Raw genomic sequence first — 19,171 nt, forward strand, 5'->3', positions numbered from 1 at the left:
TAGTGAACTCTTCGGTTAATAATATGTGATTTTTTTTAAAAGCACTAAAAAACTAGAAAGCAGACATCAAAATGTGGATCTCAGTCATGCAAGTGGACATCTTGGTTTTTCTCTCCATAGCAGCTTCGATTTTGTGACAGTTTGACCATGAGATTTGACCAAGAGATGTAACCAGGAGAAGTCCATAGATATTGGTGACCTTTGGAAGGGATATTCAGCCCTTAAAGCTTCTTTGAGATGAGTTGCAACAAACTCTTCTTTGCTGTTTCTTGCCTTTCTGATTTGGGCCGCCAAGCCAACCAAGATTTAGACCAAGGAGGCCTTCTTCAGTCATCGTCATCATCCTCTTCGTCGTCGTCTTTGCTGGGAGCGCATTTTTGGAAGCAGTTCACAATCAGGGCCAAAACGAAGCTGGAGACGATGGCGGCGATGGAGACGGCGACGCCAGAGAAAATGATAATGAGCAGGTCCGTGAGCGACAAACTAAATTTACAGTCCCTGAAGCTCGCCTGTGTCAATTCGCTGAGGAAGATGGTGATGTCCTCCACGGGGACGGTGCACTGGATTTCATCAAGGCCTGCAAGGATCCGGACAAAGGGAGAGGGGATATAGGTTAGACGTTATGCCCTTCGGTTTATGCAACGCTCCTGCATCACAATATCACAAGTCATTATCAAAAAATCGACACAAAAGACTTGGTTGATCAAGTATATACAATAATAACGTACTAACAGCAGATTTAGAAAATATTTTCCTAAGACTAGTTTGGCAATGAAAAGAAGTAACCCAACAAGCAAAACTAAGAGGAATGTAAAGAAGATAAAGGAAGAAAGAGATAACTAAAAGGATGGAGACCTAACACAAGAAGAGATGATATTAGGTTTAAAGTACAACAGATCCCTCTTTTATATAGAGGAAGCATTGACTTTTCAAAAACTTTAGTAGTTTAAACAAAAGGATGTCAAGATAACATAGACTAAAAGCTTGGATGTAACATAATGAGGAGGAGGAGGAGGAGAAATTGTTCATCCGGAGAGCACTGTGAACCCAAACAAAGATGGATCGGGACCAAACTTGGGAGGAATCCTCAATATGCCCAAAGGTGAATTCTGGTGGAAATTGGGGGAAATGTGACCTTGGGAGCTGCTTGGATGCCCAGCTCACCTGGAACTGAACTGGGGTCACCCCTTCCTTCCTTCGTCCCCAGCACACTCTGCTCTATTAGGGACGGGGCTTACTGGAGCCCCTTGATGGCGGCACCCAAGGGGAGAGCTGAAGACGGAGGAAGAAAGGAATGATAGAAGGGAGGGAGGAAAGGAAAGAGAGAAGGAAAGAGGGGAAGGATGAGGGAAAGAGGGAGGGAGGAGAGGAGGCAGGGAAGGCATGAAGGGAGAAAATGGGGGAAGAGAGAAGGAAGGGAGTGAAGGAGGACGGAGAGAGCCAAGGCTGACTCCAGGTCGTTGCCGGCACAAGCTCCACCACGTGGAGCTCTCCTGTGTGTGCGAGCGAGCATGCACTGCACCCACCCCCAGGCCCAGTGGTATCTTCTCCTTTTTTAGGATTTGTAAGTTCTATTATTATTATTACTAGCTGTACCCGCCACGAGTTGCTGTGGCCAACCTTCCCCCTATCTCCCCTTCTTTCCCTCCTTCCTTCACTCCCTGTTTCTTTCCTTCCTTCCTTCCCGTCTTTCCTTCTCTCCTTCCTTCCTTCTCTATCGCTTTCCTTCCTTCCCCCTTTTTCTTTCTCTTCTGCTGTCTCTCTTTTCTTCCTTCTCTCTTTCCATCTTTCCTTTCCTCCCTCTGTCTCTACATCTTCCCCCCTTCCTTCGCTCCTTCTTTCCTTCCTTCTTTCCCTTTTTTCTTTCCTTCTCTTCTTCCTTCTCTAACTTTCCTTCCTCTCCCCTTTTTCTTTCCCTTCCTCTTTCTCTCCTTTCTTCCTTTTCTACCTCATTCCTTCCTTCCTTCTTTCTTTCCCTCCCTCTTTCTCTCCCTTCTTCCTTGACAGATTAGAAGGGGGCGGGGCTTGGAGGTAACGTGAGGGGTAAGAGGGAGGAGGGGAGGGGGGATGGGTTTAGAAGAGGTGCCGCGCGGGGGGGTTAGGGCGCGCGCGCGCCTGTGTGTGTGCCGTGCCGGGGGGGTGAGGGAGGCGCGCGCGTGTGTGTGTGTATGTGCCGTGCGGGGGGGTGAGGGGGGCGTGCGCATGCGTGCGTTTGTGTGTGCCGCGCCGGGGGGGTGAGGGGGGCGTGTGTGTGTGTGTGTGCCACGCAGGGGGGGTGAGGGGGGCGTGCGCATGCGTGTGTGTGTGTGCCGCGCTGGGGGGGTGAGGGGGCGCGCGCGCGTGTGTGTGTGCCGCGCCGGGGGGGTGAGGGAGGCGCGCCCGTGTGTGTGTGTATGTGCCGTGCGGGGGGGTGAGGGGGGCGTGCGCATGCGCGCGTTTGTGTGTGCCGCGCCGGGGGGGTGAGGGGGGCGTGTGTGCCACGCAGGGGGGGTGAGGGGGGCGTGCGCATGCGTGTGTGTGTGTGCCGCGCCGGGGGGGTGAGGGGGCGCGCGCGCGTGTGTGTGTGCCGCCCCGGGGGGGTGAGGGGGCACGCGCATGCGGGTGTGTGTGTGTGTGCCGCGCCGGGGTGGTGAGGGGGCGTGCGCGTGCGCGTGCGCGTGTGTGTGTGTGCTCCACCGGGGGGAGGGGGAGGGGCCATATGTGCGCACGCGTCGGGGAGTTTGCGCCAGTGCGCATGCTCAGTTGCTTTCCCGTTTTTTGTGGTTGTTGTTGTATGATTTTGATTTCTGAGTGGATTAGTTTGTACCTAGTGGGTTGTCCTTGGGGCATGGCAATTTTTGTAGAGTTTTCTGGAGGGGTTTTAGAGTTTTGCTTCCCCGTTGGACGCCAGTAGGAAATTTATATATATAGATTATTGTTGTTGTTGTTGTTGTTGTTGTTGTTGTTGTTGGTCACACCTTGTGTGGTGAGGAGTTTCGTTGCCAAATTTGGTGGGTATTGGCCTAGTGGTGCTTTTGTTTATAAGCCACTCATTACGACATGAGCATTTTTATATATATAGATTGAATGTTTTTACGTACATTTTGATATTATGTATATTACTTGTTGCCTGTAAACCGCCTTGAGTCCCCGAAAGGCTGAGAAAGGCGGCATACAAATATAGTAAATAAATACGTAAATTATAATTGTATTCTCAATTTGGTAAATACAATCCGCCCTCGATTGCCGTCCAAAGCGACCTTTCGGGACCGATGTCCGCAAAGCGAGCTCTTGCGTTCGAAAGACGGCGGAAGTGGAAGCGGACGGAGCGGAGGGTGTAATTAGAGGCAAGCCAGAAGTGAATCACATTGCAACATATTGCAGATTAAAACGATCAGGAAGCTTGGAGGGAATAACGGATCGCGCGGAGATTAGCAGTGGGAGAACAGTGCGCTCCGGGAGTGAGACAGAGCCTTGGAAATGGTCCAGCACCATGGAAGGAAATAGGACATGAGAGAGAGAGAGAGAGATATAATGTGGTGTTTGGGGAGGAGGTTGGCGGGTGCCAATGGAGAGAGTAAGGAACACTGGGATGTCTGAGACGGAGGAAACGCATGAAATCTAGGATGGAATTGTTCCCTTGGGTGGTGGGCAGTGTGGTGTTTGGGGATGACGTTGGCTGGGCTCTTGAACATGTTCATGGCGCCCATGGAGAGAGTAAGGAACACTGGGATGTCTGAGATGGAGGAAATGCATGAAATCTAGGATGGAATTGTTCCCTTGAGTGGTGGGCAGTGTCATGTTTGGGGAAGACATTGGCAGGGCTCTTGGACATGTTCATGGTGCCCATGGAGAGAGTAAGGAACACTGGGATGTCTGTGGCAGAGGAAACGAATGAAATCTAGGATGGAATTGTTCCCTTGGGTGGTGGGCAGTGTGGTGTTTGGGGAGGACATTGGCAGGGCTCTTGGACATGTTCATGGTGCCAATGGAGAGAGTGAGGAACACTGGGATGTCTGTGGTGGAGGAAACGCTTGATATCTAGGATGGAATTGTTCTCTTGGGTGGTGGGCAGTGTGGTGTTTGGGGATGAAATTGGCAGGGCTCTGGGACATATTCATGGTGCCAATGGAGAGAGTAAGGAACACTGGGATGCCCGAGGTGGAGGAAACGCATGATATCTAGGATGGAATTGTTCCCTTGGGTGGAGGGCAGTGTGGTGTTTGGGGGGACGTTGGCAGGGCTCTTGGACATGTTCATGGTGCCCATGGAGAGAGTGAGGAACACTGGGGTGTCTGTGGTGGAGGAAACGCATGAAATCTAGGATGGTATTGTCCCTGAATGAAAGCCTTCCCTTGGGTGTTGGGCAGTGTGGTGTTTGGGGAGGACTCTTGGACATGTTCATGGTGCCAATGGAGAGAGTGAGGAACACTGGGGTGTCTGTGGTGGAGGAAACACATGAAATCTAGGATGGAATTGTCCCCGTATGAAAGTCTTCCCTTGGGTGGTGGGCAGTGTGGTGTTTGGGGAGGACTCTTGGACATGTTCATAGTGCCCATGGAGAGAGTGAGGAACACTGGGGTGTCTGTGGTGGAGGAAACACATGAAATCTAGGATGGAATTGTCCCCGTATGAAAGTCTTCCCTTGGGTGGTGGGCAGTGTGGTGTTTGGGGAGGACTCTTGGACATGTTCATAGTGCCCATGGAGAGAGTGAGGAACACTGGGGTGTCTGTGGTGGAGGAAACGCATGAAATCTAGGATGGTATTGTCCCTGAATGAAAGCCTTCCCTTGGGTGTTGGGCAGTGTGGTGTTTGGGGAGGACTCTTGGACATGTTCATGGTGCCCATGGAGAGAGTGAGGAACATTGGGATGCCTGTGGTGGAGGAAACACATGAAATCTAGGATGGAATTGTTCCCTTGGCTGATGGGCAGTGTGGCATTTGGGGAGGATGTGAATGCTAGTGGGGTTGGGGGGGGAGGATTGATTTTGTCATTTGGGAGTTGTAGTTGCTGGGATTTATAGTTCACCTATAATCAAAGAGCATTCTGAACTCCACCAGCGATGGATTTAACCCGAACTTGGCAGAAAGAACTCCCATGACCAACAGAAAACACTGGAAGGGTTTGGTGGGCATTGACCTTGAGTTTGGGAGTTGTAGTTCACCTATATCCAGAGGAGCACTGTGGATCCATGCAATGATGGATCTGGACCAAACTTGGCACGAATACTCAGTATGCCCAAATGTGAACACTGGTAGAGTCTAGGGAAAATAGAATCTTGACATTTGGGAGTTGTACTTGTTGGGATTTATAGTTCACCTACAGTCAAAGAGCTTTCCGAACTCGACCAACAATATAATTGGGTTAAACTTCCCACACAGAATCGCAATGACAACAGAAAATACTATGTTTTCTGATGGTCTTTGACGACCCCTTTGACACCCCCCCACGACCCCCTTAGGGGTCGTGACCCCCAAGTTGAGAGACACTGGTATAGTTCACTGCTATAATGTATTTGTCTTCTTTGCCGTAACGGCCTCGCATGTGAACCGGGGACCCATCAAATGCATGCCTCTCTTTGGCGTGACGAGGGTTATGGGCCCACACCAGTCATGCAAGCATGTTTCCCTCGATTGTCCTGGGAAAAGGAACAGAATGCGATTACGCACGCTCCGACTGCTTCGGTGATGCTGAGCATCTGTCATTGGGAAAGCCCCGTCCTTGGCTTGACCTCGCTCGCGACGGCATCCGCACTGCAGAACGGATGCAGTTTGATACCACTTTAATGGCCATGTGGTCCTGGGAAGTACCGGCTCTTTTGCTATAACGTCCTGGGCCCGGTCCTGTTCAACATCTTCATTAACGACTTAGATGAAGGGCGAGAAGGAAGGATCATCAAGTTTGCAGACGACACCAAATTGGGAGGGAGAGCCAATAGTCCAGAGGACAGGAGCAGGATTCAAAACGATCTTGACAGATTAGAGAGATGATGGGCCAAAACTAACAAAATGAAGTTCAACAGTGACAAATGCAAGATACTCCACTTTGGCAGAAAAAACGAAATGCAAAGATACAGAACGGGGGACAATGCCTGGCTCGAGATCAGGACGTGTGAAAAAGATCTTGGAGTCCTCGTGGACAGGAAGTTAAACATGAGCCAGGAATGTGATGTGGCGGCAAAAAAAGCCAATGGGATTTTGGCCTGCATCAATAGGAGCATAGTGTCTAGATCTAGGGAAGTCCTGCTCCCCATGCTCTATTCTGCTTTGGTTAGACCACATCTGGAATATTGTGTCCAATTCTGGGCACCACAATTGAAGAGAGATGTTGACTCTAAGCTGGAATGTGTCCAGAGGAGGGCGACTGAAATGATCAAGGGTCTGGAGAACAAGCCCTATGAGGAGCGGCTTAGGGAACTGGGCATGTTTAGCCTGAAGAAGAGAAGGCTGAGAGGAGATATGATGAGAGCCATGTATAAATATGTGAGAGGAAGCCACAGGGAGGAGGAGGGAGCAAGCTTGTTTTCTGCTTCCTTGGAGACTAGGATGCGGAGCAATGGCTTCAAACTACAAGAGAGGGGATTCCATCTGAACATGAGGAAGAACTTCCTGACTGTGAGAGCCATTCAGCCGTTCAGAGGAGAAGACATGCACAAGAAGTGGAAAAGGGGCGAAATCACCAAAGAAGAAATCAAACAAATAGCCAACACCTGTAGTGAAAAGGTCCGCAAGGCTAAAGCACAAAACGATTAGGACAAGGAACAATGGCTTCAAACTCCAAGAGAGGGGATTCCATCTGAACATGAGGAAGAACTTCCTGACTGTGAGAGCCGTTCAGCAGTGGAACTCTCTGCCCCGGAGTGTGGTGGAGGCTCCTTCTTTGGAGGCTTTGAAACAGGGGCTGGATGGCCATTTGTCAGGGGTGCTTTGAATGCAATATTCCTGCTTCTTGGCAGAATGGGGTTGGACTAGATAATGGCCCAGGAGGTCTCTTCCAACTCTTGGATTCTAGGATTCTATGATTCTACGTGTGAAGATACAACACCCAGGATCGCATTTAAGTGGGAGTGAGACAGAAAAAGCAGGGTATAAATAAACAAAATAATAACAATAATATTAATAACATTAATAATATTATTAATAATAAAATATTAATATTAATATTAATGATAATAATATTATTAATAAAATATTAGTATTAATAATAATAATAAAATATTAGTATTAATGATAATAATATTAATAATAATATTAATATGATGACAAATAAACATAATAATGACAATAATACTTTAGTAACAACAATATTAATATAATAACGATAATACCAACATTAATATTATTATTATATTATTATTTTCTGTTTTTTATGAATTATTTGACACAATCTCATATATAATCAGAAAATATACATTCAGAAATAATGAAATAATAATATTAGTATTAATATTAATGTCGGTAATATTAGTAATGATATTAATAATGATGATAAATAAACATAATAAAAATATTATTAATAATATTATTGTCATTAATATTAGTAATATTAACAATACTAAATTATCAATAACAATAATATTAATGTTAATATCATTATTAATAATATTAATATTGTTATTAATAATATTGCTATTATTATGTTTATTTGTAATCATATTAATATTATTAATATTATTCTCATTAATATTAGTAATATTAATGATAATATTAATATCATTATTAGTAATAATAATATTAATGTTGATATCATTATTAATAATATTAATATTGTTACTAATAATATTGTTGTTATGTTTATTTGTAATCATATTAATATCATTAATAATATTTTGTCATTAATATTAGTAATATTAATAATATTAAATTATCAATAACAATAATAGTAATGTTAATATCATTATTCATAATATTAATATTGTTATTAATAATATTGTTATTATTCTGTTTATTTGTAATCATATTAATATTATTAATAATATTATTGTCATTAATATTAGTAATATTATTATTAATAATAGTAGTAGTAATAATAATAATATTAATGTTGATATCATTATTAATAATATTAATATTTTTATTAATAATATTGCTAATATTATGTTTATTTGTAATCATATTAATATTATTAATAATAGTATTGTCATTAATATTAGTAACATTAATAACAATATTATTAGTAGTAGTAATAATAATATTAATGTTGTTATCATTATTTATAATATTAATATTGTTGTAAATAATATTAATAAAATATTAATAATAATGATTATATCAATATTAATATTAATAATAATATTAACATTATTATTATTATTAATAATAATATTGATGACAATAATATTAAAATGATATTAATAATGATGACAAATAAATATAATAATAACAATAATATAGATAACAATATTAATAATGATGATTATATCAACATTAAAGTTAATAATAATATTAACAATAATAACATTAATAATAACAATGATGATGATAATAATAATAATAATAATAATAATAATAATAATGAAAATAATAATAATTCTCTTTTGAACTGAGGCTGGATGGCCATCTGTCGGGAGGACTTTGACTGTGTCTTCCTGCCTGGCCGAAGGGGGATGGACTAGATGGCCTTTGGGGTCCCCTTCCAGGAGAGTCTCCTTCTCTTTTGAACTGTAGCTGGATGGCCATCCGTTGAGAGGGATTTGACTGTGTCTTCCTGCCTGGCCGAAGGGGGACGGACTAGATGACTCCCTTGGAAGGGACCCCCAAAGGGCATCTAGTCCATCCCCCTTTGACTCAGGCAGGGAGACACCGTCAAATCCCTCCCGACAGATGGCCATCCAGCTACAGTTCAAAAGACTCCCCTGGAAGGGGCTCCCAAAACCATCTAGTCGTTGGAACAAACACAGTCAAAGCACCCTCCAGGACATTGGCAGGGGTCTTGGGCATGTTCATGGTGCCAATGGAGAGAGTGAGGAACACTGGGATGCCTGTGGTGGAGGAAACGCATAAAATCTAGGATGGAATTGTCTCCGAATGAAAAGCTTCCCTTGGGTGGTGGGCAGTGTGGTGTTTGGGGAGGACTCTTGGACATGTTCATGGTACCCATGGAGAGAGTGAGGAACATTGGGATGCCTGTGATGGAGGAAACGCATGAAATCTAGGATGGAATTGTCCCCGAATGAAAGGCTTCCCTTGGGTGGTGGGCAGTGTGGTGTTTGGGGAGGATGTTGGACATGTTCATGGTGCCCATGGAGAGAGTAAGGAACACTGGGATGTCTGTGATGGAGGAAATGCATGAAATCTAGGATGGAATTGTCCCCGAATGAAAAAGCTTCTTTTGGGTGGTGGGCAGTGTGGTGTTTGGGGAGGATGTTGGACATGTTCATGGTGCCCATGGAGAGAGTAAGGAACACTGGGATGCCTGTGGTGGAGGAAAAACATGAAATCCAGGATGGAGTTGTCTCTGAATGAAAAGCTTCCCTTGGGTGGTGGGCAGTGTGGTGTTTGAGGAGGACTCTTGGACATGCTCATGGTGTCAATGGAGAGAGTGAGGAACACTGGGATGCCTGTGGTGGAGGAAACACAGTCAAAGCACCATCCAGAGAGTTTCAATCCCTGGGAGTTGTAGTTCTTGGGCTGAGAAGACTAAACCTAGCATTCCCAGGCTCGGCGGGGTCAAACCGTGTCAACGAACCCAAAAGTAACAGTTCGGCGGAAGGCAAAGTGCCAATCTGGATTAGATAATCCCAGCGGAGTCCCAAACATCTGTCTGCAAGCCGGCGACTAAGCCGACAAGGAAGCATCTGCCATATGTTGGGCCGGATCCCTGTGGCCGCCCTTGCGAGAGGAGAGGACACGGCCACCGGCAAGGCCATTGGGTGCTTAGGTCTGGTTTGGAGGCATTTCGAGTTGCCATTCCCCCAAACCATAGAAGACACGCAAGAGGAAGGTCCTTTGGTCCTTCTCCAATGACATTAAAGGTTATGGTGAGCACCATGAACATGTCCAAGAGTCCTGCTAACGTCCTCCCCAAACACCACACTGCCCACCAACCAAGGGAAGCCTTCCATTCAGAGACAATTCCATCCTAGATTTCATGTGTTTCCTTCACCACAGACATCCCAGTGTTCCTCACTCTCTCCATGGGTACCATGAACATGTCCAAGAGCCCTGCCAACATTCTCCCCAAACACTACACTGCCCACCACCCAAGGGAAGCCTTTCATACGGGGACAATTCCATCCTAGATTTCATGTGTTTCCTTCACCACAGACATCCCAGTGTTCCTCACTCTCTCCATTGGCACCATGAACATGTCCAAGAGCCCTCCCCAAACACCACACTGCCCACCACCCAAGGGAAGCTTTTCATTCAGGGACAATTCCATCCTAGATTACATGCGTTTCCTCCATCACAGACATCCCAGTGTTCTTTTCTCTCTCCATTGGAACCATGAAGATGTCCAAGAGTCCTGCCAACATCCTCCACAAGCACCACACAGCCCACCACCCAAGGGAAGGCTTTCATCCAAGGACAATTCCATCTTAGATTTCATGCGTTTCCTCCATCACAGACATCCCAGTGTTCCTTACTCTCTCCATTGGGACCATGAACATGTCCAAGAGGCCTGCCAGTGTCCTCCACAAACACCATCCAAGGGAAGGATTTCATTCAGGGACAATTCCATCTTAGACACTGGGATGTCTGTGGTGGAGGAAACACATGAAATCTAGGATGGAATTGTCTCCGAATGAAAGGCTTCCCTTGGGTGGTGGGCAGTGTGGTGTTTGGGGAGGACATTGGCAGGGCTCTTGGTCATGTTCATGATGTCAATGGAGAGAGTAAGGAACACTGGGATGCCTGTGGTGGAGGAAACGCATGAAATATAGGATGGAATTGTCTCTGAATGAAAGGCTTCCTTGGCTGGTGGACAGTGTGGTGTTTGGGGAGGATGTTGGCAGGGCTCTTGGACATGTTCATGGTGCCAATGGCGAGAGTGAGGAACACTGGGATGTCTGTGGTGGAGGAAACGCATGAAATCTAGGATGGAATTTTCTCCTAATGAAAGGCTTCCTTGGTGGTGGGTAGTGTGGTGTTTGGGGAGGATATTGGCAGGGCTCTTGGACATGTTCATGGTGTCAATGGAGAGAGTAAGGAACACTGGGATGCCTGTGGTGTAGGAAACTGTTGAGATGCCTGTGGTGGAGGAAACGCATGAAATCTAGGATGGAATTGTCCCTGAATGAAAGGCTTCTGAGTTCCCATTGCTTGAAGATGAACTATAAATCCCATCTCATGAAGAAGCACCAAAGGTCCATATATCAAGTAGTGGATTTCCATTGCTGTTGTTTCCACCCAAATAAATGTGTGGCTTCTTCGTCCTCAAGTGGTCCATAACATCTTGGTTTGGAAGGCCAAGGAACCCCAAGAAATAGGATTTTGGTCCCACCATAGGTTGACGTGAAGACAAGGAGGAGGAGGAAAAGGTCTAATGGAACGTCAACCCCAGGGAAGCCTGCCCATGTCCTGTTCTCCTCCTCCTCCTTCTTTTCGGATGCCGTGCACCATCTGCTCTGCTTTGTTGTTCCTCAGCTCAACTTCCACTTGCAAAAGCAACCTCATGGTGAGGAAATGCCGTCGAATGGAGAGGCAACGCAAGGCCAACGCGAGGTCCATCGGTAGGGACTTGACGTCAGGTCTTCCCAACCCAACTGTGCGACAACAGCATTCGAGACAGTGAATCGCAGCGCTCTCTCGACCATCCTCCGAAAAATCGGGTGCCCTAACACATTTGTGAACATCCTGTGGCTCCTTCTGGAGCAGCCAGGGGTGGCTCGTCCATTACGCGAAGTAAGCACTCGCAGAACACTTTTTTGCCAGGGGTGCAGAGGCGCCTCTGTAAATGCCCCTCGACCGCCACTTGAGGAGCGCCCCCTCAGCTCACAACAGCCCTAGCAGTCCGGGGGGAGCCTCGGTTTTCTTGCCTCGCTACCGGACGATCCTCTTTCCAAAGGGGCCGGGCCCTTGAGCCCCGCCTAGCCCCTCTCATTCCTGCTCCACCCGGCCACCGGGTGCGCGAGCAGAGCCGGCGCTCAATCGTTCTCCACGTTTGATCCCTTCCCCATGACCGGCTCCCTTTCCTGATCCCCCAGCGCTCCACCCGCCTCCTCTACTCTCCCCAATCCGCAGGTGGGCCAAGGGGTGGAGCCGCCACGCCTGGCCCGCTTCGGGTCCAGAGGCGTATCTGAAGACCCCAGCGTGCGCACCAAAAGTCACCTCTTCTCCTGACTTTCTCTTCAGCCATTGGGACCAAGAGAGAGAGGAGAGAGAGAGAGAGAGCCCCTCCGGCTGGAGGTATCTCCCACCTCCGCTCCCTCCTTTGTTTTTGTGCCTACCTTCAGGAAAGGTGGGCATGTCCACGTCTCTCTCTCTCTCTCTCTCAGGAGAAGAGGTGACTTTTGGTGCACATGCCGGGGTCTTCAGGCACGACTCCGGACCCAAAGCGGGCCAGGCAAGGGAGCAAGTGCGGCAAGTGTAGTTACTAGGATGTATAGTTCACCTACAATCAAAGAGCATTTTGAACTCCACCAATGATGGAATTGAACCAAATATGGCACACAGAACTCCCACGACGAACAGAAAATCTATATATCGATGATTGGTTGGTGTGGGGCGCCAAAATACTATTTGCTTACCGTTGAAAATTACCTAGGGCTGCCTCGGGGAGCAGCAAATAGGAGAGAGAATATCCAGAGATCCCTACTGGAGAAAGAAAAGTATGGCTTTATTTCCAGCTGGGACCCTGGAGTGGAGCTGTGTCCAAAAGCAACGAGAGGAACGTTAAAGGCGTTGACTGTGCCTTTTATACCCTCCAAATGCAGGCAAACAAAGAAACATGCTTCTACACACATTGACATCATTCACTGCGTCACTTTATCATCATTTGTTGTTGTTCATTCGTTCAGTCGTTTCCGACTCGTCGTGACTTCATGGACCAGCCCACGCCAGAGCTCCCTGTCAGCAGTCACCAGCGCCAGCTCCGTCAAGGTCAGTCCAGTCACTTCAAGGATGCCATCCATCCATCTTGCTCCTTCCATTTTCCCCAGCATCATTCTCTTCTCTAGGCTTTCCTTTCTTCTCATGATGTGTCAACCATCACCACCCCCAGCTCCTTCAAGGTCAATCCAGTCACTTCAAGGATGCCATCCATCCACCTTGCCCTTGGTCGGCCCCTCTTCCTTTTTCCTTCCATTCTCCCCAGCATCATTCTCTTCTCTAGGCTTTCCTTTCTTCTCATGATGTGTCAACCGTCACCACCCCCAGCTCCTTCAAGGTCAATCCAGTCACTTCAAGGATGCCATCCATCCACCTTGCTCTTGGTCGGCACCTCCTCCTTTTTCCTTCCATTTTTCCCAGCATCATTCTCTTCTCTAGGCTTTCCTTTTCTTCAAACAAATAGCCAACACCTGTAGGGAAAAGGTCCGCAAGGCTAAAGCACAAAACGAGCTCAGACTTGCCAGGGACATTAAAAACAATAAAAAGGGCTTCTATTCTTATGTCAGTAGAAAAAGGAAAAACAAGGAGGCGATAGGACCTCTTCGCGGAGAAGATGGGGCAATGCTGACAGGGGATGATAGGGAAAAGGCAGAACTACTTAATGCCTTCTTTGCCTCGGTCTTCTCACAAAAAGAGAGTCTTCAACCTCAGCAAGATGGAGTGGATGAGGGATTGGAGGACATCCAACCCCAAATTGGGAAAGAAGTCGTCCAGGAATACCTGGCCGCTCTTAATGAGTTCCAGTCCCCTTTCAGGGCCAGATCAACTACACCCCAGAGTATTGAAGGAACGAGCGGAAGTCATTTCGGAACCATTGGCAACCATCTTTGAGAGTTCTTGGAGAACGGGAGAAGTTCCAGCAGATTGGAGGAGGGCCAATGTGGTCCCAATCTTCAAGAAGGGAAAAAAGGATGACCCAAACAACTACCGACCGGTCAGCCTCACGTCGATACCGGGCAAGATTCTGGAAAAGATTGTTAAGGAAGTGGTCTGCAAACACTTAGAAACAAATGCGGTCATCGCTAATAGTCAACATGGATTTATCAAAAACAAGTCATGCCAGACTCATCTGGTCTCTTTTTTCGATAGAGCTACAAGCTGGGTAGATGCACGCGGGGAATGCCGTGGATGTAGCGTACCTGGATTTCAGTAAAGCCTTCGACAAGGTCCCCCATGACCTTCTGGCAAGGAAACTAGTCCAATGTGGGCTAGGCAGAACTACGGTGAGGTGGATCTGTAATTGGTTAAGTGGACGAACACAGAGAGTGCTCACTAATGCTTCCTCTTCATCTTGGAAAGAAGTGACAAGTGGAGTGCCGCAGGGTTCCGTCCTGGGCCCGGTCCTGTTCAACATCTTTATTAATGACTTAGATGAAGGGTTAGAAGGCATGATCATCAAGTTTGCAGACGACACCAAATTGGGAGGGATAGCCAAGACTCCAGAGGACAGGAGCAGAATTCACAACGATCTTGACAGATTAGAGAGATGGGCCAAAACTAACAAAATGAAGTTCAACAGGGACAAATGCAAGATACTCCACTTTGGCAGAAAAAATGAAATGCAAAGATACAGAATGGGGGACAATGCCTGGCTCGAGAGCAGTGCGTGTGAAAAAGATCTTGGAGTCCTCATGGACAACAAGTTAAACATGAGCCAGGAATGTGATGTGGCGGCAAAAAAAGCCAATGGGATGTTGGCCTGCATCAAGAGGAGCATAGTGTCTAGATCTAAGGAAGTAATGCTACCCCTCTATTCTGTTTTGGTTAGACCACATCTGGAATATTGTGTCCAATTCTGGGCACCACAATTCAAGAGAGATATTGACAAGCTGGAATGTGTCCAGAGGAGGGCGACTAAAATGATCCAGGGTCTGGAGAACAAGCCCTATGAGGAGCGGCTTAGGGAACTGGGCATGTTTAGCCTGAAGAAGAGAAGGCTGAGAGGAGATATGATAGCCATGTATAAATATGTGAGAGGAAGCCACAGGGAGGAGGAGGAGGGAGCAAGCTTGTTTTCTGCTTCCTTGGAGACTAGGACGTGGAACAATGGCTTCAAACTACAAGAGAGGAGATTCCATCTGAACATTAGGAAGAACTTCCTGACTGTGAGAGCCGTTCAGCAGTGGAACTCTCTGCCCCGGAGTGTGGTGGAGGCTCCTTCTTTGGAAGCTTTTAAGCAGAGGCTGGATGGCCATTTGTCAGGGGTGATTTGAATGCAATATTCCTGCTTCTTGGCAGAATGGGGTTGGACTGGATGGCCCTTGAGGTCTCTTCCAACTCTTTGATTCTATGATTCTATGATTCATGATGTGTCAACCATCACCACCCCCAGCTCCTTCAAGGTCAATCCAGCCACTTCAAGAATCCCATCCATCCACCTTGCCCTTGGTCGGCCCCTCTTTCTTTTTCCTTCCATTCTCCCCAGCATCATTGTCTTCTCTGAGCTTTCCTTTCTTCTCATGATGTGTCGACCGTCACCACCCCCAGCTCCTTCAAGGTCAATCCAGTCACTTCAAGGATGCCAAGAAGAGAAGGCTGAGAGGAGATATGATAGCCATGTATAAAGATGTGAGGGGAAGCCACAGGGAGGAGGGAGCAAGCTTGTTTTCTGCTTCCTTGGAGACTAGGACGCGGAACAATGGCTTCAAACTACAAGAGAGGAAATTCCATCTGAACACGAGGAAGAACTTCCTGACTGTGAGAGCCGTTCAGCAGTGGAACTCTCTGCCCCGGAGTGTGGTGGAGGCTCCTTCTTTGGAAGCTTTTAAGCAGAGGCTGGATGGCCATCTGTCAGGGGTGATTTGAATGCAATATTCCTGCTTCTTGGCAGAATGGGGTTGGACTGGATGGCCCAGGAGGTCTCTTCCAACTCTTTGATTCTATGATTCTATGATTCTATGATTCCATCTTGCCCTTGGTCCATCTTTGAGAAGGCCTACATTCTCCAGCTCTAAAAAGGATTGGCCAAAGCGTGATCTGTAGGCTTTATGCAAGCCTTAGATACTGATGTGAAGCTCTTAAATCTTCCTCCACCTTCAACCTCAAAAGTCCTTCCAACCTCTCCAAATGGGTTGAGCATCTGATAAAATAATGTTGGGTGCTCCAATGTCAATGTGACCGGTTCTACGTCTCCCTTTGAGGTTGATTCTACATCCGCCATTAATGCTTCAGGCTCCAAGCGTGGAGCACAACAAGAGGCCCAACAACATGTGATTTTGTCCTACGGACAGCTGGAGTCATTAGATAACGTGTGACCCCTCCTCAACCGGAATAACAGAAGCGAGATGGGCGTGGGACTCTCGCACTTGTTCCTTCGTTTATGGGTTCAGTTTCAGTGCCGACAAAAAGCCCAGCGCTTTGGAAAACCCGGAGGGCGCCGACTCACTCGCTGGTGCCAACGAGACGCGGCAAAGATCTGAAGCTCCGTTCTGTTCCCCTTGAGGAATGGAATTCCTTCAGTCGGAAAAAGAAATGGAACCCCCCCCCCAAAAAAACGAGCATGGTGATGCCAGGCATGTGCGAAGTACGCTGAATTTTGATCTCTGGGAAATCAAGGTTCCCAAACAAAATGAATTCTGTTTGGTTTCGTAATGCTTCGGAGTGAATCCCGTTTCCGAAGTTTCCGAAGTTTCCGAAGTTTCCGAAGTTTCCGAAGTTTCCGAAGTTTCCGAAGTTTCCGACGTTTCTGACATTTCTGACGTTTCTGAAGTTTCTGAAGTTTCCGAATTTCAAAACGGATTGCGAAGCTTTGCACAATCCTACTCTCCACCCAGGAAATGGCACTGTTGCCCGCAGGACACTGTGTACCCCATTGTTTGTGTTCCAAATTATCCTTTTGCCTTTTCAGGTAAGTCACATGACCTTGGAGATGTCAACAGACAAAGCCAGCTCTTCGGCTTAGAAATGGAGATGAGCACCACAACCCAAAGCCAGACACAACTAGACTTAATGTCAGGGGAAAATCTTTACCTTTACCTAATAAAAATATTATAATAATGGTATAACAACAACAATAATAATTGTATGATATTATTAATAATAGTAAAATAATAATATAATAATATAATAATAATAATATAATGGTATAATAATAATATTAATATTATTATGTATAATGGTAATGATAAAAATAATATAGTAAAAATGGTATAATAATAATAATCGTATAATAATAAATATATAATAGTAGTAGTATAATAATAATATGGTAATAATAATATTATAATAATGGCATAATATTAATAATAATATAATAAATGTATAATGATATAGTAATAATGGTATAATAATAATATTAAATGTATTAAAATAATAGTATAATAATTTTATAGTAATAATGGTATAAAATAATGCTATTATAGTAAAATAATAATAATATAATGGTATGATAATAATTGTATAATAATAAATATATAATAATAGTATTAAAATAATATAGTAATAATATTATAATAATGGTAAAATCTTAATAATAATATAATAAATGTATAATGATATAGTAATAATGGTATAATAATAATATTAAATGTATTAAAATAATAGTATAATAATTTTATAGTAATAATGGTATAATAATAATGTTATAATAGTATAATAATAAAAATATAATAATGTTACTATAATAATAATGATAAAAATAATAAGATAATAATGATATAATAATGATATAATAATAATAATAAATGTATAATAAATAAAATGTTTTTCAAACAACATAAATGGTTTTAATTCACCACAGAAACGTAGAAGGATATTTAATAAATTACGAAGGTCTAATTACGACATAATCACTCTACAAGAAACCCATATTTGTCACAAACATGCAGCTTACTTATCAAACAAAAATTTGGGAAAAATTTACTACTCCTCTTTTGAGAAAAAGAAAAGAGGAGTAGTAACACATGTGGAAAAAAACTTATCTTCAGAATTGGCATTCAAGGATTCAGAGGGAAGATGTGTTGCAGTAAAAATTTCAATGGGTGACTCAAAAATTTTAATATGTAATATTTACGTACCGAACGGACCAAAGTCTAAATTTATTCAATATTTACATTCAAAATTGAAGGAAACTGAATTTGATGAACTTATTTTGGTTGGCTCTCTACTGACAAGAAAGAACCCTCTGGAGACACCTTCAAGAAAGAAGGAATGGGTGAGAAGAGGTCAAGGAGGAGAGAAAGGGGACACCGCCGTCACACTCGCAGGACCGACTTAAAACGCTAATTAATCGCAATGTTAAAAATGCATTAGCCCTTCGTGAACAAGGTCACCCTTAACGAGCTCCTTAAGACATGCCCATCAAAGGTTCGAAACGTGTAAAGAAATGTGGCCGGCCTCAAGGTCCACCACTAATTTATTTATCACATCAGAAGCGAATTGAGAATACAGCCATCAAGTATTAAAAGCCACAAAGAGAGTTCAAGACTTGGCATGACACGAGGTTTCCTTTGACCACGTGGAGAGTGCCCTGGTGTCGCTGGGAGAAGGCCTTCCGTTGTGCACGTGGCAGGGCTCGGGTTGCGTTGTAGTAAGTGGTCTGTGGTTGGGAAGGTGGGAGGAAAGAAAGAAGGAAGGAAAGACTAAAGGGAGGGTATGGTGGAAGGAAAGAGAGAAGGAAGGAAGGAAGGAAGGAAGGAAGGAAGGGAAGGAAGGAAGGAAGGAGAAAGAGGGAGAGAAGGAAGGGCGGAGGAAAAGAGAAGGAAGGAAAGGCTAAAGGGAGGGTAGGGTGGAAGGAAAGAGAGAAGAAGGAAGGAAGGAAGGAGAAAGAGGGAGAGAACGAAGGATGGAGGAAAGAGAGAAGGAATTAAAGGCTAAAGGGAGGATAGGGTGGAAGAAAAGAGAGAAGAAAGGAAGGATGAGAGGGAAGGAAGGAAGGAAGGAAAAAGAAAGAGGGAGAGAGGGAAGGACAGAGGAAAGAAAAAAGGAAGGAAAGACTAAAGGGAGGGTAGGGTGGAAGGGAAGAGAGAAGGAAGGAAGGAAGGAAGGAAGGAGAAAGAGGGAGAGAGGGAAGGATGGAGGAAACAGAGAAGGAAGGAAAGGCTAAAGGGAGGGTAGGGTGGAAGGGAAGAGAAAAAGAAGGAAGGAAGGAAGGAAGGAAGGAAGGAGAAAGCGGGAGAGAGAGAAGGACGGAGGAAACAGAGA

At 45.2% G+C, this 19,171-nt stretch overlaps 1 protein-coding gene across 1 annotated transcript in view; it reads right to left on the reverse strand.

Annotated features, from left to right (window-relative positions):
- Positions 1–265: 265 nt before the first annotated feature.
- The window catches only part of LRRC38 (leucine rich repeat containing 38), a 35,238-nt gene continuing 16,332 nt past the window's right edge, over positions 266–19,171 (reverse strand). The window contains exon 2 of the mRNA XM_067472859.1: positions 266–577. Within this exon, the coding sequence (XP_067328960.1) occupies positions 327–577 (251 nt within the window). The 3' untranslated portion in view covers positions 266–326. The remainder of the gene's footprint in view (positions 578–19,171) is intronic.

Source organism: Anolis sagrei, chromosome 13, assembly GCF_037176765.1.
Source record: "Anolis sagrei isolate rAnoSag1 chromosome 13, rAnoSag1.mat, whole genome shotgun sequence".
In the NCBI taxonomy this organism is placed as follows: Eukaryota; Metazoa; Chordata; class Lepidosauria; order Squamata; family Dactyloidae; genus Anolis; species Anolis sagrei.